Source organism: Amblyraja radiata, chromosome 20 (assembly GCF_010909765.2).
Source record: "Amblyraja radiata isolate CabotCenter1 chromosome 20, sAmbRad1.1.pri, whole genome shotgun sequence".
Taxonomy (NCBI): Eukaryota; Metazoa; Chordata; class Chondrichthyes; order Rajiformes; family Rajidae; genus Amblyraja; species Amblyraja radiata.
Window position 1 is genome coordinate 8,683,245 of NC_045975.1, and position 21,782 is coordinate 8,705,026.

General features: G+C 40.7%; 1 protein-coding gene across 1 annotated transcript in view; it reads left to right on the plus strand.

The window, feature by feature from the left end:
• cstf3 (cleavage stimulation factor subunit 3) overlaps positions 1 to 21,782 on the plus strand; it is an 86,087-nt gene that overhangs the window by 57,922 nt on the left and 6,383 nt on the right. The window contains exons 4-16 of the mRNA XM_033038750.1: positions 7,561 to 7,593; positions 9,122 to 9,219; positions 9,334 to 9,400; positions 9,497 to 9,531; positions 9,643 to 9,769; positions 11,194 to 11,271; positions 11,688 to 11,850; positions 12,437 to 12,546; positions 14,566 to 14,682; positions 14,786 to 14,860; positions 16,026 to 16,169; positions 16,586 to 16,688; positions 21,372 to 21,441. Coding sequence (XP_032894641.1) covers positions 7,561 to 7,593; positions 9,122 to 9,219; positions 9,334 to 9,400; positions 9,497 to 9,531; positions 9,643 to 9,769; positions 11,194 to 11,271; positions 11,688 to 11,850; positions 12,437 to 12,546; positions 14,566 to 14,682; positions 14,786 to 14,860; positions 16,026 to 16,169; positions 16,586 to 16,688; positions 21,372 to 21,441 — 1,220 coding nt within the window. The remainder of the gene's footprint in view (positions 1 to 7,560; positions 7,594 to 9,121; positions 9,220 to 9,333; positions 9,401 to 9,496; positions 9,532 to 9,642; positions 9,770 to 11,193; positions 11,272 to 11,687; positions 11,851 to 12,436; positions 12,547 to 14,565; positions 14,683 to 14,785; positions 14,861 to 16,025; positions 16,170 to 16,585; positions 16,689 to 21,371; positions 21,442 to 21,782) is intronic.

Genomic DNA, 21,782 nt, shown 5'->3' on the forward strand with positions numbered 1-21,782 from the left:
ATATCCAGAAAGAAAAGAACCATTCAAGAAAGACGTGACAATGAAAAATGTCCGTGGATCTTCGTGAACCCTGTTCTAGCTTTATTTCCAAACCGGGAACATCCAAGTGCCTCTCCACTCCCATCCCATACCCACCCTCTGTCATCATGTGTGGCGCCGGTTGGCAATACTAGTCAGTTCCTACTACTGAAGACCACCAGTCATTCTATGTACATTCATGTGGATGGACTGCGATTGATACCAATGCATCACTCTCTCTCACTCTCTCTACACCTGTGCAAAGGCCTTTTGGAGCAGGAGATTGTGATCTTGTTCCCAGATAGCACCAAGATTCCATGCATGTTAACAAAACTGGCCTTTCTCACCACCATCCAGGCCATAGTTGGCGAATGGTGAACAATTCCTACATAAAGTGGTTTGCCAAATAGTTGGACACACTTGTTCCGAGTATTGTTGCTCAACTAAAAGCAAAATACACCAGTTGCTGGAACCCTGGATAAAAAACAAGAACATTTTGGAGATACATAGGTAGCATTTGTGTGTGTGTGTGTGTGTGGGGGGGGGGGAGGGCTGTTAACTTAGATGGCGATGAAAGTTATTTGACATGAAATTATTTTAATCCTTTTTTCATTTGATTTAAGTGTTGAATGTGTTCCATCTCCAATAAAATCCTCTGCATTTCCTCCTGCTTCTGTCAAAGGGACACACGAGGTCTAGGGGACACACAAGATATAGGGGATCTATTGTACTGATTATTGGGAACAAGTCTATTGATCCCTTGGGTCATAAAATTGTTGCATCACAGGAGGAAACCCCTTTTGCCTAATTCCATATATCCTATTTTTTGCAGCCCAACAAATTATTATTTTTTTCCCCAGTTTCAGTTAATTTTATTGTCACTGGTACCGAGGTACAGTGAAAAGCTCTTTGTAGCATGCTAACCAGTCAGCAGAAAGATAATACATGATTACAATCATGTATAGAAACATGATAATAGAATAACGTTTAGTGCAAGGTAAAGCCAGCAAGTCCAATCAAGGTTAGTGCGAGGGGCATCAAAGAGGTAGATAGTTCAGCACTATGGATGATTCAGTTGCCTGATAACAGCTGGCTGTCCCATAATGGCTGTAATTTACCCTTTGACAGTTATGTTTGAATCAATTTCACTGACCTCTTGGCAGCAGGTTTCAGGTTGCAACCAATTTCAGCATAGTTTTATTTTTCCTCCCTGTGTCATCTATCTGTTTCCCCATCCCATTAAATCTATATGCACCAGACCTGTGATCGTCTGCTAATGGAAACCACTTCACTCTAGTTAACATTTCTAAATGAGTCACAATCTTGAACATGGTTCTCCATTGTTTGCCCCAAGTAGAACAATTGGATCCTCTCCAGTCTGAACCTGTAGCTGAAATTCCTAATTTATGGAACCATCATGTATATCTTCTGGGAAAAGTGTCTAGAATCTTTACATATAAAGTTTCATTAAGAATGGAAACAGGCCATTTGGCCCACCAGATCAATTCTGACCACTGGGCAACTACCCCTCAAAGGTGTAGTGACTAGAATTGATGATCGGCACCAGGCAGCCTAACATGTAAATCCGAATACACCCTATTCATATTCTTATTGCATCTGACAAACAGGAAGGCCATTTAGCCTATTGAGTCTATGCCAAGTCTCAGAGCAATCACTTTCTTCCAATTATTTCCTGTTCAACTGCTGACCCTGGTCTCCTTGATTCACCTGCTTTTGAGAAAATTGGCCATTGTAAATTACCTATCAATCAGTACATCTTGGAATATGGAAGGAAACGGGAGCATGTGGGGGAAACACATGCATTCACAGGAAGACCATGCAAATTCCATACAGAGAGCAGCCATGGTCAGAATGAAACCCAGGTCTTTGGATCTGCGAGTCAGCAGCAGTCACTGCAACATTTTACTGCTTTCTTTTCCTGCAAGCTCTTTAGAACTAACCAACTTCTACTTTTACATACATTTGTAACCTACAAGAACTCACTCCAAAAGTAACCCCCTGTACCATGGGGATTTTTTGAAGAATTTCCTTCATGAAAAAACAATGAACAAATTACTTTTGAATCTTAAGGATGTCGTTGGGTGGCGAAGGAGAAAGAAATACATTGAGAGAATTATCAGCATCGTTCACTTTCTCCAACTCATGAGGGAGGACTTAATATTCTAATCTCATATGACAATAATGGAAAATATAACCTATCTGTGTCAGTGCTCCCTCTAGCTGCAGGAGATATCAAAATATAGAAGCTGGTTGCCTTAGTTTTCACAAGCAAGTGGCTGTTATGTTCAGTGGATAGTAAAACAGTCATTCTCGTACTTGGCAAGTAATTTCCAGGCTGGACACGTTACGGGGACATGAATTTAACTCAACATAGTAGCTAACGAACGTCAAATTAGAGAAATAAATAATATGTATTAATTAATAGGCTTGCATCAATAATGATATCACAACCATGAAGCAGTCCGATTGTCACAAAGACCCACCTGAAAAACCTAATTCTTACCCTGTCTGGCTTATGAATGATTCCAGACCTAAAGCAATGCCTTAACTGCCCTCTGACACAGTCTTCTAACCCATTTGCTTGAAGGACAAAACACAAAGTGCTAGAGGAGCCCAGCGGGTCAGGCAGTGTCTTGGCAAGGAATGGACAGGCGACATTTCAGATCGGGACCCTACTTCAGAATGGAGAGGGGTCCTGACCCAACACGTGGCCTGTCCATTCCCTCTCCAGCTGCTGCCTGGCCTGCTGTGTTCCTCTAGCTCTTTGTGTTTTGCTCAAGATTCCAGCAACTGCAATTTCTTGTGTCTCCATTTTAAAGACAAACTGGGCACTAAATGTTTCAATCCACCATTAAATGTTGGCCAGTAACACACACTTACAAACACACACTTACAACCAATGAATGAATATAAAGCCTAAAAAGCTTTGTTACCTTGTATGTACAATCAGTCAGTATATCTTGGAAGATGGAAGGAAACGGGAGCATGTGGGGGAAACACATGCATTCACAGGAAGACCATGCAAATTCCACACAGAGAGCACCTGTAAGTTAATCATTGATGACGCATGGAAACTTGAGGGTAAAAGACATCTGAGACATTGGACGTAACCTTCCTTGAAATTAACTCACTGAAGGGTTGATCTTTGGAATCCGTTAAGTTATTATATATCCGAGGAATAAAAATAAAAACAAAGCCAAATTCACTGATTGGCTACCGGGTGGCCGTGTTCTCACGGGATTCATGTTGATTTGTACGATGGATAGTTGACATGAATAAAGATACTATCTCAGTATCCTTCTACATGGGTGCCTGGTTTTCCAGGGTAAATGTTTGGAATAAATCCAATCCAGGTTGCTAATATAATGACCTCGCCAGGATGGTGAAGAACTTTTCTGGTAATTCTTTGGTAGTCACTAATGCTCAAATCAATACTACTAAGATGATTCTTCAATCTCATGTATCTGTGAAGGAAAATTCAATGGAGGTTTCCCATCATGACCCAAATGATGACTATTGTACTACATCTGTAATGAGTGGGCTTGCGGTAAACATGAGCTGTTTATAAAGCAGCGATCTCTTCTGGGCTTGAGTGTGGAGAGTTTCTTACTCACTTCTTTAATTGTGGTTTACAGTACATGACTCTGATTGTTTTAAAATCCATGTTCTCCATTATGCCTATATCATATCTTCCAGACCTCTATGTATAGTTAGACAGATTGACAGTATGAATATTGACTTCTCTAACTTCAAGTAACCCTTGCCTTCCCTTTCTCTCCATCCCTTTCCAGTTCTCTGACTAGTCTGACTGTCCTTGTTTACATTTTATCTCTGTTTGCTTTGTTTGTTACCTTCTCCTTGCTAACATGATCCATTCTACTGTTTCCTTGATCCTCGTCCCCTTTGTCTCGTTTTCACACCTTACTCTTCCTTATCTCTGCATCTCCCTCTCCCCAGACTCAGTCTGAAGAAGGGTCTCGACCCGAAACGTCACCCTTTCCTTCTATCCAGAGAAGCTACCTGTCCCGCTGAGTTACTCCAGCATTTTGTGTCTATCTTCGGTTTAGACCAGCATCTGCAGTTCCTACCTACAATAATATGTATAGCTAACTGGAGACACAAGAAACTGCAGATTCTGGAATCTTGAGCAAAACACAAAGAGCTTGAGGAATTTAACGGATCAGGCAGCATTTGGAGAGGGAATAGGCGACGTTTCATGTCAGGATCCTTCAGACTGATTCCCAGCCCAAAATGTTGCTGGCTCATTCCCTCCCCATTTGCTGCCTGACCTGCTGAGTTCCTCCAGCACTCAAGTCTAGTTATCATCAGATAAAATCTTCTAATTCTGTTATGACCCTCAAAAAGAGGCAAAACAATGACACCTGCCAGTAAACATATTAAATGACCAACAGTGAAACAAAGTACATAGTTAATTATGAATGTCATAGAAAAATTCAGAAGGAAACCAAAAGGTCTTGAGAAGTTTTCAAGAAGAGAAAATTGCAAAATGGAGATGTTTGTGTACAGTGCCGTATAGAGCAGGGGAAGTATTTTACAGGCAATGTAAAAACTGCAGAATTTCAACTCTAAGCAGTTAATCTAACCTAATTGGAAGTTTAAGGCCACAAACAGCATTTAAGGATTTGTACATTCTGATCACATGAGAAGCTAATTGTTCTGGGGAGAACCCAGTGTAAAATGCCTGTAGTCATTGAAAAGCATTTGCTGTTAGTAGAAAAATGATAGGCATTCTTTCAATCTTAGTGAAGTTTATTTTAAGTCAGACATTTTAAAAGTGATAGGAGTTTGTAATTATGTGCCAATTTCCATATGCTTATTTTATAATTGGAACTGCATAATTTAATTTGTTGTAGTGCATTTACACAATTTGAGTGGCACTGTAACATCTAGGATGGGTTCATTTCTCCCAATTCAAAGGATACAAAGGATATTTATTATCACATACACCAATTGGTGTAGTGAAATTTCTCGGTCTGCAATACCGAGAAACTTCTTGGCTTCCCTAAAGGTCAGTATGAATGCGATGAGCCAGAAGTTGCCATTCAGTTCTGTATAACCATATGATTCCCAATTAGCTCGCATCCTTGGGGCTTCATGGCATCTATGAAACAAAGTTAACATTACCGTCAATGCCCCTTCATCCATTATTTGATCTGTTTGATACCTTCACTCCCATCCCGTCCTTAAAGGGAAATTAAAACCATCGGTCTGATTCATCTTTTAATTTAAAAGCAGGATTCTTCAATGGATGTCAGTAATGGTAAATGTTCTGCATTTTCATACTGGGTGATATCGGAAGAAGCAACAAGAATCGTAACCTGAATTTTATTTTAGGAAGTGCTCAGCTGAGCATTTGAGATCCAGGCATTCATAAATGGAGACATTGGGACGTTGAACCTGTTTTAAAATTGTGTAGAACACAGATGAAGGACTGCATTCAAATTTCGGTCAATAGATTCAAAAAATGCTGTGAAAGACCCAGAAAGAGCTCAGAAATCATTTACTGGAATGGTTCCAGTTGAGGGATTTCAATGGATCCTATTGCAATCAGATCAAAAATTTTGGAGCAGCTTTCCTTCAGTCCAACCTTACCAAACCTCCACAATCGGGACAGAGGTTTCAATGAGAAATGTACTTTACTGGTGTGAACTTCATGGCATGTCGCAGAACATGTGAATACAATACTGACGTGCTAATGTTCTTTTAATGCATTCTTACATTTAGATATTAATAATTGTTATTTTTCAAACTGCTTTGATGCAAGATAATGGATAAGCCAGGGATCTACATCAGTGGTGGGAAAGCTATTGGAAGGGATTCTGAGGGACAGGATTTATTTGCATTTGGAAAAGCAAAGAGTGATTAGGGATAGTAAACACATTGGGCATCATGCCTGAAAATTTGATCTAGTCTTTTGAAGAGGTAACCAGGAGGATTGACGGCAGGGTGGCAGATATTGTCTAACCTAAACATTTGCAAGGCTTTTCACGAGGTTCGCACACTAGGCTGGTCCAGAAGCTTAGAATGAATGGTATTCAGGATGAGATAGCACATTGGATACAAAATTGGCTTGGTGAAAGGTGACAGGGTGGTAGTGGAAGGTTATTTTTCACATTAGAGCCCTGTGACCAGCGGTGTGCTGTAGTGATCTGTCCTCATGTTGGTCATATATAATTAATGATTTGGATGAAATCGTTGGTGCATGATTAGTAAATTTGCAGATGACACCAACATTTTAAGTATGGTGGACTGTGAAGAAGGTTGCCTAAGGTTACAACAGGAGATGAATCAACTGGCAAAGTGGGCAAGGGAATGGTAGATTTAATTTAACTCAAACAAATGTGGAAAGTTAAACCAGGGCACAACGTACATTTAAATGGCAGGGCACTGGAGAGTGTTGTTGAACAGATAGACTTTTGGATACAAGTAGATATTTCCCTGAAAATGGTACACAGGTGGACAGGGTAGTGAAGAAAACCGATGGCATACTTGCCTTCATCAGTTGAGGCATTGACTATAAGAGTTGGGATGTCCCACCGTAGTTGTACAGAACGTTGTTTATGCCACACTTGGAGATTTGTGTACAATTCGAGGGAAAGGATGTAATTAAGCCAGAAAAGGCTCATATGGATGTTGCCTGGATTGGCAGGCATGGGTAATAGGAGAGTTTGAATAGGCGGCGTTTGCCTTCCCTGGAGCAGAAGAGGTTGAGATATGATAGAGGTGTATAAAATTATGCACGGCATAGATAGGATGGATAGCCAGTGTCTGTTTCGCGTGGTAGGAGGGTCTACAACTGGAGGGTATCGGTTTAAGGTAAGGGAAGAGTCTCAAGGTGGATCTGAGGAGTACATTTTTCACATGAAGAATAGTTGGTATTTGGACTGAACCGCCAGATGTGATGGTGGAAGCAGCACAACTTTTCAGTGGCATCTCGAATGAGCATGAATCAAAGGGTTATGCAATTGATGCAGGCAATGGGATTAGTATAGATAGGTATAGATCTGATGGGTTGAAGGGCCTGTTTTTATTTTGTACAACTATAACTATTAAACAAGTTAAACAATGTAAGTTTTGAACCAATGTTAGAAAGTTTTTTCCTCTTTCAATCTCTTTATTTCATCTTTGTATCTTTTTTTTATTTTATTACTTTGTTCCCTTAAGATTTCATCATTTCCTTTGTATTTCCTCTATCTGTCTGTTAAACCTTTTTATTAAGGTACCTTAGCGAATAAACAAACTTTTTATCCTTTCTATTGTATGAATGACACCAAATAACTCGCAATCACTGTTGATTCACATTCATTTGAGTCACTGACATGGATGATCTTGGTTGAAAGTCTATTTCTTGCATAATGTTATCTTCTAAGCCAGTATTTTACTGCATGGAGTTCTCTGTGTGAGATGCCTGTAACTATTATGGAACTTGAACTACTGGTCTGTTTAAGAGAATGTGCTTATGGAACATTTAATAAGTGAATCTCTTTATTGTTGCTACAGATAAAGGCAAAGAACTATGACAAAGTTGAAAAGGTAAACTAAACAATTTCAGTTTTAATCCCTGTTACCACGCCACAGGGGAATAAGCCATATCTAAATAATGCTTAGTTAGTTGGTCTGTCAGTGAAAGATAACATGTAAGTTTAATAATTTAGTTTTTATACCCTGACAAACACTATGTCTTGTAGCATTTATTTGCTTTTAACCATATGAATTAAATCCCTTTATGTTTATGTAGATTAATAACTGCCTTCTATGATCAAGTGTACAGATGTAACACAGTAGCCTTCCTCTACATAATCAGCACATGGCTAAACTGACTACATTAATAAGCATATAACCATTAATGTAAGATGAATGTTCTTAGAGCAATTTGTCCGGTTCTCTATCAATTATTCCATGACGCTACATGACTTTATCTATGTCTCTTGACAATTCAATGACTTTCTGAAGTTTGGCTGAGGTAAAGAAAAAAACAGCTATTCATTCTCACTTTTTTTTTAAAAAGGAGTTGGTATTGTGATGGTAGTTCGGTGGAACATCAGGTCAAATGTTCTTAATTTACAGAAACGGGTTGCAAATTAGCCATGAAAGATTTTTTTATCTCAGCCCAAATAATCCAGTAGAAGTTAAAAGGTAGTGACATGAGACTGCAGGTAGTGGAATCTGGAGCAAAAACAAATTGCAAGAGGAGCTCAACAGGTTAAACAGGCAAAGGGAAGGTCAATGTTTCGAATCAAGACACTGCAACAGGATAGTCTTGATGAAGGGTCTCGATCTGAAATATCAACCATCCCATTGACTTCACAGATGTTGCTTGATCTTCTGAGTTCCTCCAGCAGTTAGTTTTTGCTAAAGTAGCAAGATTGGCACCCAGTGATGAGGTAAGTTACGGGTAGCATGCTAAAAGCTGTGGTTTTATATTTGAAGATTACTGCTAATCAAGGTTTGATGGTTTAAGATTATTACTGCGAATCAAGCAGTTTTCCTTTGAAAAGAAAGGGTGACCTAATAAAGCGTCAAAGGTTATGGAAGATTATGACGCATTAGATTCCAAGTATGTTTCCGATGTTGTATTACAAAGCAATATGTATGTAAGTCGGCCACCAGGAAATTGCAGAGAGTAGCTAGGAATAGATAGAGACCAATGAACTTTCAACCACAAGGAACGGTTGAGAACAGCTTTAAAGTGATAGCACATGATGATGCAGGGACTAAGAGATTAAAATAATAGTTAAATGAGAAGGATGTAAGAAGTTTGATTGTACTATGAGCACTAGAAAGAAGTGGCTGGGCCAAATGCCCTGTTTATGAGTTTTATATTTTATGAATCAAATGTACAGACCTCTGCTTATTTTCCAATCTATTCTCCAGTAGAGTCGGGCTTTTATCCAAGAGTAGCCTTGCAAAATCCATGCTATAAATAGTTGTGATGCAAAGAGACCTGGCAACAGTGCCTTTTGTCCATGGGATAATTTATGGAGGATCTAAAGAATAGGAAGAAATATGTCTTTAAAATGTTCATTATTCAGAAATGACTTTTTTTTTGCTCTTTTCTCAGTTATTTCAGAGATGTCTAATGAAGGTTTTGCACATTGATCTATGGAAATGTTATTTGGCCTATGTACGGGAGACTAAAGGCAAACTTCCTAGTTACAAGTAAGAAGTGAAGTATTCTAAAAAAATAATGAACTGGAGCAACTTTGGTTTAATTTTAATTTCAGATGTTAAATAATGTTCTGTAACAGCTTTATCAATTCTATTGTATTGTAGAGAGAAGATGGCTCAAGCATATGATTTTGCCTTGGATAAAATTGGCATGGAGATTATGTCTTACCAAGTAATTATTTTTACTTCTGTAACGTTATAAAAAAATTGTTTTTAATTATTGCGAACTAGAAGTGCAACCATTTTAATTATCAAAAATCTTTTGCAGATATGGGTTGATTACATTAACTTTTTGAAAGGAGTGTAAGTAACAAATATTATTCTTCATTTGTTCTGATTTTTATTTTATATATTTAGAGAGAAAGATCTAAAACTTGTGCTCACTCTAACATGCTTCCACATGACCTCTCACAGGGAAGCTGTGGGATCCTATGCAGAGAACCAAAGGATAACAGCGGTTCGTCGGGTGTATCAGCGAGGCTGTGTCAATCCTATGATAAATATTGAGCAGTTATGGCGAGATTATAACAAATATGAAGAGGTAAAATTTTTAGTCACAGATAATATTCTGAAGAGAATGAAGGATACGGTTCACTGCTAATTATAACTTTTTTTCTTACTTGGGCAAGAGCATTTTTTGTTTCCTCCAATCAAGTCATGCTGGCACTTTCAAAAAGCAAACCTGTTTACCCCAGGCTCTTGCTCTTCCCTCATTTTTATGTATTATTTTTCCTTTTTATGAGTGATGTTTCTAAAGAAGAATTAATATAAATAAACAAAATGTCTCCATCATTTAAAAAAGTCCACCTAGAATATATTGATTCTTTGTTAAGATTGTTAAAGGGAGTAACACGTTTCTTCAATTTTTTTGTTCATTTTCCCAATTGTAAATTTGATTTTAACATAATGCAGTCAGTTAAAATGCTGACAAATGCCTTAAATGATTTACTTATATTACCCTTGAGATGCCATTATAATGGGGAATGATTCTGGATTGTCTGAATGTATGACCTTTTCCATTTAAACATAGAACATTTAACAGCACAGGAACAGGCTCTTTGGCCCACAATGACTGCTCCAAACATGATACCCAGTTAAACTAATCTCCTCTGTCTGCACATGTTTGATATCCCTCCGTTCCCTGCCTATCTAAAAACTCTTCAGCACCACCATTGTAACGGCCTTCGCCAATTTCCCTGGTAGCATGATCCAGGCACCCACCATTTGGCCTCCAAAAATACTTTAAACTTTGCCCCTTTCACCTTAAAGCTACGTCTTCTTGTCCTTGTCATTTCCACCCTGGAGCGATTCTGACTGTCCATTCTATGCCTCTCATAATCTTATATACTTCTATCAAGTCTTTCCTCAACCTCCGACGTTCCAGAGAAAACAATCAAACTTTGTCCAATCATTCCTTGTAAGTAATACCCTCTAATCCAGGTAACTTTCTGGTAAACCACTTCTTCACCGTCTCCACATCCTTCCCGTAACAGGGTGACCAGAACTGCGCACAATACTCCAAATGCGGCCTGACCGCAAAGTTGAAATGCTGTACCAATTACATTTAGTAAAGATAAAAAATGTCCAGCTCCTATCTATCCACCTCCAGTGGTAATTTAGCACGACGCAAATGTTCGCAGGATTCCCCAAATTATTTGCACTGTTTTAAATGGATGAGATTGACATAAAGAAAATAGCTCATGTTAATACTTAATAAAATATATGACATTACATCATATTAGAAACATTATATTAAAATAAATTGTTTTAATAATGGAGTCATTGTATTACATAAGCTTGCAGCCTCCGTAATAATGATTTGTTGCAACAGTGATAACAGGAGGCTGCAGAACGCGGCAGTTAGCTTGGCAATTTGGTCGGTAAATGTCCAGTGTGATATTGAAGTATAATTTTAGATATGGTGTGAATGATGAAAATAAAGAGTTTTTCTTCCTTCCTCCACAGGGCATTAACGTCCACCTTGCCAAGAAAATGATTGAAGATCGGAGTAGGGATTACATGAATGCTCGAAGAGTGGCAAAGGTAAGTATCCTCATCTTACTTTGTGCAAATGTAGTCAAATTTAAAATGCAAGGGTCACGCATTTATCTGTAGGTGACTCGATGGGGGAGTGGTAGAGTTGCTGCCTTACTGCGCTAGAGACCCGGGTTTGATCCTGACTACGGGTGCTTGTCTGTACGGAGTTTATACATTCTCCCCATGACTTGCGTGGGTTTTTTGTCGGATCTTCGATTTCCTCCCACACTCCAAAGACGTACAGGTTTGTAGGTTAATTGGCTTGGGTATAATTGTTCTCAGTAAGATAGCGTTAGTGTGCGGGGATCACTGGTCAGCGCGGACTCGGTGGGCAGAAGGGCCTGTTTCCACGCTGTAACTCTATACTAAAATACACTCTGCATCAGAGCAATGGACCAGTTACTTACTTGCCTTGCCTGCAGGAATATGAGACGGTCATGAAAGGTCTGGACCGGAATGCACCATCAGTCCCACCACAGAACAGTCCTCAGGAAGCACAGCAGGTGGAGATGTGGAAGAAGTATATCCAGTGGGAAAAAAGTAACCCACTTCGCACAGAAGACCAAACACTAATCACTAAACGAGGTGAGGCTAATTAACAACCAGTGCTGAAGTGTTCATAGAAGAATATTTTTGTGTTGTGCAAAAGAATTCCAAAGAGAGATTAACTGCTTGTTCAGGTAATTGCCATCAGAATGATTTTGCTGCACATAAAACAGCGAATGATCACTGCACTTAACTTTGTAATTCCTCGTCTAAACCTTTCTTGCTCTATCTTCCTTTAAGTTGCTTCTTAAAACCCACCTGAGCTTTTGGTTATCTGTCCAAATATGGATTTAATTCGGTCACCCCTTTTTTTGGTTCAGGGTCATAATGCTTCCTTGAAATATCTTGGGATGTTTTATTGCACTGAATAGCTTACGTAAATTATTGTTATGTTTTGAGAGCATTCAATTGTATATAAAGCAGTGTGGAATTTCTTAGAAAGACTTAACAAGGAGCGGTATAAACTGGATATTCTTTCAATTTAGAGTTGGCAAGAGTTCTTTTCTTTAAAAAATAATTTCTGGAAGTAACAGACATTTGTAAATGCTTGCAAGTTAGCTAATGTCTCTTTGTGAAATGTAACCACATTATTGGAGTCTAAGCATGTGTACATGTCTTCTTGTAGTTATGTTTGCCTACGAGCAATGTCTTCTGGTCTTGGGGCATCATCCTGACATCTGGTATGAAGCTGGCCAGTACTTGGAGCAATCCAGCAAGCTGCTAGCAGAAAAGGGGGTAAGAAATTCACGACATCTTGTATGTATGATTAAAGCAATATTTATAAAGAGATGCAACACATTTTGTATAATGTTACAAAGCATACCAACCATAATTACTAGTTGAATTACTAGTATTATTTTAATGGGTTTCACTCCGAGAATCCCTGTAGAAATAATTACAAATTGCTTTCTAGAACTGGTTATGGGCCTGTCCCACATAGGCGACTACAGGAGACTCTGCGTTCGCCACATGTTCGCGGGTGGTTGCCGGGGAGTTGCCTTCATGGTCGTGAGTAGTTCCTGCATTCTAGGAACAAGTCGCGGCCTCATGGTCATCGCGAATTTTTCAACATGTTGAAAAATTAGCGGCAACCAGAATGAAGCCGCCATGGAGAGTAGCGAGAATTCTCGTGCCGTAGGTGAGTCGCCAGGAGGTCCTTGTGGGTTGCCAGGAGGTCAAAGGTTCTCGTAGGTTCTCGTAGGTTGTAGTCGGTGCTGACCGGTGAATTTCATTGGTTCGTTGGGGGAAAAAACATAAGCAGTAGTTTTCAGAACCAAGGATAACCGACTGGTAATGTTAATGTCCGTCGAGCTTCACAGCCGTGTATCTCTGGCTCCACTCCTTCTCCCTCCCCCCTCTTTTAAAGGATTTACCGTACACTGCTTTAGCCGTCTTAATTACAGCGCCAACCTTCCTGTTCATCATGGTGTGTGTCTGTATCACATTGGCTTTGCACCGTGTGAATTTCACTCAGACAGCGCTCCCCCCGCTTACCCTGTCCCCTGCCTGCATAACGGGCTGGTGAAAGAAGCGATGTGTGTGTGTGTGTGTGTTCCACTCTGACAGTCCCCGTTCCAGTTGTTGGTTTTTCAGGCGACTGCCAGCAACTAGCAGTCGCCAGAAAAATCGCCTAAGTGGGACAGGCCCATTAAGATATCTCCTGGGACCATCAGTTATTAACCTCCAGGCCCTTTAACGTGGTAATAAAAGAATATTTAACATTCTCTGTGCTGCACATGTTGGGAGGCAAATGTGCTGATAGCTTACTGCGCCCAGCACTCGTGATTTGTGACCAATGATAGAGAATCTCCGCAGCAGCTAGTGTACAAGTTAGTTTGTGCTTAGCACCTTCGTCTCAAAGTCGTTCCCTTAATTCTGGCTTGTTCTATAACTGGCCTCTAAACCTCTTCCTTTCCCAAATAACTGTTTGTTGGCATCCAACCCTTTGGTGCCTGTTTCTTTCTGACCCTCCTTTTCCTCCCTTCCCACTGATTTCCATTTACAGTTCTATCTTCTCCAATGGTTTTGGACCAGTACAGTAATACCTGCTTCTATGTTGTTGCAGCCATACAATGGCCTGTATAACTGGGTTTGTTTACGTTGATTTCCCCCTTTCCCTGCAGCCTCCTACAATTCTTCCCATTTTTGCTCCTTGCCTATCCACCTATCCCTTGCCTCACCGTTGACGTGCATTCATCGGCTTAGTTCTTGAACTCTGGAATGCCCGCTGTCATTTTTCTGCAATAGCCTTCTTGCCATGTGTTTTAGGATCTCCTTGTGTGGACTGGTGTCTAATTTTATTTAGATACTGTATGTTGCTGGGAAGCAGCTTCAGAGATTTAACTACACAAAGGCTCTATATAATTACGTCATTTTGTTATTAAGGTAAACTTATGTGGCATCATGATTTATGATGTGCCATAAACAGAGTTTATTTTTTCACAATGCCAAAAAAAATCACACAATGGCATTTCCCTGGTGAGTTCTTGGTATTTCTTCCTGCCCCTTACATAGCTGTTAAAAAAGTTCCTATTGTGTCAGTGCAGATTACTTTGAAGAATAAACGGACACAAAATGTGTCTGAAGAAGGGTCTCGACCCGAAACGTCACCCATTCCTTCTGTCCAGAGATGCTGCCTGCCCCGCAGAGTTACTCCAGCATTTTGTGTCTATCTTCGGTGTAAATCAGCATCTGCGGTTCCTTCCTCCACATTAATATAAAGAATGTTTTATTCAAAAACGTTACTTTTGGCAGGACATGAACAATGCAAAACTGTTTAGTGATGAAGCTGCAAATATCTACGAGAGGGCCATCAGCACTTTGCTAAAGAAGAACATGCTGCTTTACTTTGCATACGCGGATTATGAAGAAGTAAGTATAGATGGTGTTAAATGTACCCGGTCATAATCTTGGCACACTGCTCCCTGTTGTTCTGTACTCCAGTTAATGTCACCCTTCCACTTTTTTTTTTAAGAGTCGGATGAAATACGAAAAGGTGCACAGCATATACAACAGGCTGTTGGCTATCGAAGATATCGATCCAACACTGGTGAGTGTGGCTTTGGTTCACATCTTAGGTGTGCTTTGTGTTTGTATTTTGATCCATCACTAGTCATATCTCACTGATTCACAAATAGTGGTTTAAGGAAATGGCAAAGGAAAAGGAAATCCAGCATAGACCTTTTCCAGAAGGGGAAAATAGGAATATAAAAATAAAGTAGAAGCGGGAGTAAGTCTTTTCCTTAAGCCTATTATGCCATTCATTTGGACTATGACTGATCTATAATTTATCTCCCCTGACCCAGCATGGTTCCATATCCACTAATATCTTTACTAAAGTCTATGGGAGTTCAATTAAACACTGCACCAGTTTATATTTTTGTTTATTGAAATAAGCAAATGTTGGAAGTCCTTGACCCAAAAATAGAAAATGCGAGCAGCCCTTACCAGCTCAACTTTCATCAATGGGAAGTGTCGATGTTTTGGGTCAAGGACAGATTGGAAAAGTTGAGAAAACAAACATATCTTTAGGTTGCAGAGAGGGCGGGGATGGAATTAACAGTGGAAATATCTGTGATAGGATGCAAACAAAAGTTGTCAAGTTAACACTTCCTCCAAAAACGGGCAGATAAAGAAAAAAGAAACAGACTGAAACATTGACACTGTAGATTATTGTATTTGTTCTCTTCTACACGCACAGACTGAGTGACTGCTTTGAAGATTATCTTTCTTTGGTCCACAAGAGCGACTCTGAGCTTTCAGTTGCTTGTCACTTTAATTCTCCAACCCAATCCCACTCTGACGTCTCTGTCTTTATCCTTCAACATTGCTCCAGTAATGCCCAGAGGAAGCTTGAGGAATAGCATCCTCACCTTCTCTTTGTGCACATTGAAGCCCATGAGATTTAATATTCAATTTAACAATGTCAGATGACTACTTCATCTCATCCTACCACAGATGTGAAACATTTCTGATTCACTATACTTTTTTTCCCTTTCTGTGTCCAACTGGCAGGTTTGAAAGTAATTGTAAACTTGACGACTTGGGTCTGCATCCTATCGTAGACATTCCCTCTCTTGTCTCCTGGCAGAAATTGGTTGAAATGGCAAGGAGTTGGAGTGGGCATGGAGCTCCCATTGCCCAGACCTGGCCTTGTTAACCTGAGATGTTTGTGCTCTCCCGTCATAAATTAGTTTCTTATGTTTGAATTCAAGGTTTACATCCAGTATATGAAATTTGCACGGAGAGCAGAGGGCATCAAATCTGGTCGATCCATCTTTAAGAAAGGAAGGGAAGATCCCAGGACACGGCATCATGTCTATGTATCTGCTGCCCTCATGGAGTACTACTGCAGTAAGGTGCGTGCTCCTCATTTATGATATTAAACATTATGAGAGGCAGAGATGGGTTAGACAGTCAGAACTCTTTTCCCAGCGTGGGAATGTCAAAGACTAGAAGACATAACTTTAAGATGAGTCTTTAAAGGAGACGTGAGGGGCAAGTAGTTTACACAGAAGATGGTGGGTGCATGGAACCCTCTGCCAGGAGTGGTGGTGGAGTGCAATAGTGGCATTTCAAAGATATTTAGATAGGCACCTGGATATGCAGGGAATGGAGGGATTATGGATGACATTCAGGCAGAGGAAATTAGTTTAAATTGGCTTCATGTACGGCACGGGCAATGTGGGCTCAAGGGCCTATTCATGTACTCTTCTTCATTCTGGTTAGTGGACAAACCAGACAGTAAGTAACTGCTTCCAACATTCCTTTTCAGGACAAGGCAGTAGCCTTCAAGATATTTGAGCTAGGTTTGAAGAAGTATGGAGATATTCCAGAATATATATTGGCATACATTGACTACCTTTCTCACTTAAATGGTAAGAGGTATATTCTTAACTGTATTTTTTACTGAGAAATCCAGTTTTCTTCAGACCAAAGAAGAGCTGGGTGTTGCCAAATATACTTGTTTTAATCATTGTCCTTCAATAAGGTGGCTAAGATTAATTAAGCTGGGATCATATTGTCACTGGTCTTCTTGAGGTTGTTGACTGCAGATGTGTTCCATGATTTGGGAGTAAACTAGGAAGGGAAGATCAAGGGCAGAATCTCAGCATCCTTTGTAGGTAACTGCGAGAAGATAGGGGAATCATTTACTGTCAGAGCTATCTTAAAATGGACAAGTGGACCTGGGACCACGTAATGGTAGATCCTGACTGAGCAGAGATAGAGAATGGGGTAGAGATTGACCAGAGTGGGAGAGAATCTACTAGTTCCACCAAGGCACACACCCACGGGCCCAGTCCCGTACATCTTGTTGACAGAGGTCAGAGCTGCTTTCATGATGGTAAAATCTCAGCAAGGGTTCTGAAACTCGATGGGTTCTGAAATTGTGTGCCAATCAACTAACCACAGTCTTTCCCAGCATCTTCAACCTTTTACTCTCCCCATCTACTTCAAGGAAACTTCCATCATTCCAGTCTCCAAGAAAAGTAAAGTGACCTGTCTCAATGACTACTGCCCAGTAGCTGTAACGTTGACCATAATCTAGTGCTTTGAAAGACTGGTAATGGTCTACACCTGCGCCAATCATACGGACAATCTAGACCCCTTGCAAGAAGAATGCAGGAAGGATAGGTCTATGCAGGATGCCATCCCTCTTGCACTACATTCAGCTCTGGATCACCTTGACGGTAAGAACACCATTGTCAGGATGCTGTTCATTGATTACAGCTCAGCCTTCACGCCATAATAGCGAATAAGCTCATCGCTGAACATTTGGACCTAGGCCTTCCTGGACCTCCAACTGCCACCGGCGTCTGGACTTCCTGACAGGCAGACCTGAGTCGGTTAGAATTGGTCGTAACACTTCTCCCACCCTGACCTCAATACCAGTGGTCCTCAGCGTTGTGTGCTCAGTCCCCTGCCCTACTCCATGTGCACCCATGACTGTGTGGCCTAGTACAACACCAACTCAATCTTTAAGTTCGCCAATGATACCACTAATGTCAACTGGATCAATAACAATGAGACAGGGTGCAGGAAAGAGATTGGGGACATTGTTTCATGGTCTCAGGACAACAACCTAGCCCTTAACGTCAGCTAGATGGAAGAGTTGGTTGTAACATGTAGATTCCCTCTTCCTTTCTGATGAACAACCCTCTCTTCATCAACGGAGCTGCTGTAGAGATAGTTGACAACTTCGAGTTTCTCAGCATCCACATCACCAGCAGCTTAACCTGGTCCCTTCACATTGGTGCGGTCATCAAGAAAACACATCAGTCTAGTTACTTCCTTAAGTGGCTGAGAAGAATTGGCATGTTCTCGAGGATTCTATTAAACTACTACAGATGCAGTATAGAAAGTGTTCTGATGGGATGCGTCTCCGCCTGGTATGGTGACTCCTCTGTTACCTGTGGTGTATTGTCATGTGCACCAGGGTGCAATGAAATTCCTTGTTTGCATAAAGTTCCTGAAGTATACATGATAAACTAAACTAAAGTGATCTCTACAATGTGAAGAACTCATACTCTCATACAAGGTTTAGACGAGGTCTTTATTTCACTGCACATCTCGTATGTGTATGTGACGAATAAACTTGACTTTACTTGAGTATGACAGTCACCTGAGATTACATGGAATGTCTCATTGACACTCTTGGACTTGAATGTCATTTGCAATGAAAACCTGGAGTTCAATGCGTAGTACTTTTGTGTGGAAATATTCTGGCAATTCTTCGCTGAGTTGGAATATGATGACTGCGAACATTGTTGAAGCTGTGTCATCTTAACTAATCCGTTGATTTGTATGTTGCAAATGTTCACTTTCACTGGTCGCCGAGTGTGGGGAATAACAAATACATCCTCCGCATCATCAGAAATCCTGTTCTGGCTCCGACGTTCGTTTAATGAATTTTAAACCTGGATTGCAGAGCAGCAAACCTCCGTAAAGTGCTTACATTTTTCCAATCCGACCTTTTCTTTCCTGAGCAACGCGTTCTACTTTGTGCGGGTAACCATCAACACAACATCAACAGTCTGAGGAGGGATCCCGACCCGAAACGCCACCAGTCCATTACCTCCACAGATGCTGCCTGACCCTCTGAGTTACTCCAGCACTTTGTGTTTTTGCTCAAGATTCCAGCATCTGCATTTCCTTGCATCTGCAATTAACATTGCTGTTTTGAATACTGTTTATCTCGTTTAGCTTGGTATTTCTCTCCACTGACAGTCTCATGCAACATGTTCTGCCCTAGAATTTATTTTCCACTCTGATTCCATTTGCCACAGGACCTTGTGATCTTATTACATCCACTGTCGATGCTATGAAAGAAACTCTGATGTAGCTTACCAAAGCAGCTTCAATTATTATTTTCAAGAGCTTTTCTTTGAAGTTGCTTTGATATCCATCCTTCAGTGATGTGGTTTCCAAGTTTCTGCTGGAGATCAGAATGATCCCATTTTACAGCACATTGTATCCGCTGTGTGCAATATTGATCAATTAAACATAGAATATAGATTAAGGCCTGCTCCACCTTTCAATACAATCATGCCCTGTTCTCCCCATATCCCATAATCTCTTTGGCGTTAATAAATATGTCAAACTCCTCAAATAAATTGAATGAGTTGGCCTCTCTCTATTATCTGTGGTGGGTTTTCCACAGGTTCAACACTATCTGTGTCAAAAAAGTTTCATCTCAGTTCTAAATTGCATAGCCTGAGGCTGAGACACCCAGTTATGGACGACTCAGCTTGGAAACATCGACCCTTAATCTAATCTGTCTAGTCCGGTTAGAATTATATGGGGTTTTCTATTGAATCTCCCACACTAATCTAAACTCGAATGAATATCGACCCAAATGAACCAATCCATCATACCTCTTCCTGTCACTCAGGGATTCAGCAAGACTTTGTTGAACACTCTCATGGCAAGAACATCCTTTCCTTTCCTAGTAGATGGAAGGTCTGGATGGTTTCTCACCATGGCCTTGTACAGCTGCAGCAAAACATTGTTGCTCTTGTACACAAATCCTCTTGACATGAAGCACAGTTTACCACTCTACCTTCCTCTCACTTGCTGCACCTATTTTTTTCCTTTCATCATCTTGTGTCCTTTGACACTCAATGACACTCCTTTCCTAGTCTGTCACTCTTTGGATAATCTATCCTTCTGTTTTTGAAACCAAAGTAGATGACTTGCCTTTATCCACATTAAACTCAATCTGCCCCGCATTTGCCCACTTGCCCAATTTGTCTAAATCACAATGGAGCCTCTTTGTACATCTAGCTCACAGCTCGTGTTATCTCATCCCCTCCAACTTTGTGCTATCTGCCAATGACATATTTAGTTCCCTCATCCAAATCATTGATCCAAATTTAAAACATCTGGGACACAAGCATTGATCTCTGCGGTTCCTCGTTAGTACTGCCTGTCTCGCAGAAATTAAACAGTTTACTCCTGCTCCCCGTTTCATTTCAACCAATCTCACTCATGCCAGTTCCATGTGCTTCATAGTGATAGAGCCATAGTGAAAGTCAGCATGGAAACAGGCCCTTCAGCCCAACTTGCCCATGTCGACCAGGGCCCCCCATCTACACTAGTGCCACTTGACTGCGTTTGGCCCATATCCCTCTAAACCTTACCTATCCATGTGCCTGTCCAAATGTCTTTTAAATATCATTTTAGTATCTGTCCCAATTACCATCTCTAGAGAGTTCAAGAGACATTTATTATCACATGCCCCAATTGGTACAGTGAGATTTGAATTACCATACAGCCATAGGAATAAAAAGAACACAATACACGATAGAATTGAACATGAACACCCCCCCCCCCCCCCCCCCCCCCCCCACAGCAGAATCAACATTTCCCACTGTGAGGGAAGGCAATAAAGTTTGGTCCTCTTCCTCTGGCAGCTCGTTCATATACCCTCTGTGTGAAAAACCTGCCCCTTAGGTTCGTATTATATTTTTCCCCTCTCACCTTAAACCTGTGATCTCTGGTCTATTCCCCTCATAATCATATACACTGTTATAAGATCATCCTCCTGCGCTCCAAGGCATGAAGTCCTAGCCTGCCCACCCTCTCCCTATAGCTCATGCCCTCAAATCTTGGAAACATCTTTGTAAATCTTCTCTGTACTCTTTCCAGCTTAACAACATCCTTCCTGAGTTACTCCAGCACTGTCTTTTTTCGCAAGCCAGCATTTGCAACTCCTTGATTCTACGCCTTGCAGTTCGTGGTGTTTTTCAGGTACAGTGTAAATGCAGAGAAGGGTTCGCTGGGTTTGGCCACAGTTCCAGCACAAGCTGTTAACTGCACCCAGAGAATTGGGAATTTGTGGAATTCTCTGCCTCAGAGGGCAGTGGAGGCCAATTCACTAAATGCATTCAAAAGAGAGTTTGATAGAGCTCTTCGGGATATCAAGGGATATGGGGGAAAGGCAGGAACGGGGCACTGATTGTGGATGATCAGCCATGATCACATTGAATGGCAGTGCTGGCTCGAAGGGCCGAATGGCCTACTCCTGCACCTATCATCTATGTAATTTGTTTGCATTTCAGAGGACAACAACACCAGAGTTCTGTTTGAGCGCGTTCTGACCTCTGGGTCCTTGCCACCGGAGAAATCTGGGTAATACCCTCTGTTTTTCAACTTTAAATTGTCGTTAAATATTAATGTTTTACTGTGCATTAACATTGTGTTCAGTATACGCGAAACAATTGTTGAGAGGCTTATTAGAAATTCTCACAGGTAGCATGAGCCTTGAATTAATTATACAGGAATAAAGCTTAAAACAATAGCATTGGCATGTGTTTAGAATGAAATCTAGTTTTCAGAATAGAAACATTTCTTAGAATCATAAAGCATTGAAACAGGCCCTTCGGCCAATGCCGACCAAGATGTCCCTTCTAAGATAGTCCCACCTGCCCGGGTTTGCCCAGTATCCCTCTAAACCTTTCTTATCCATATAC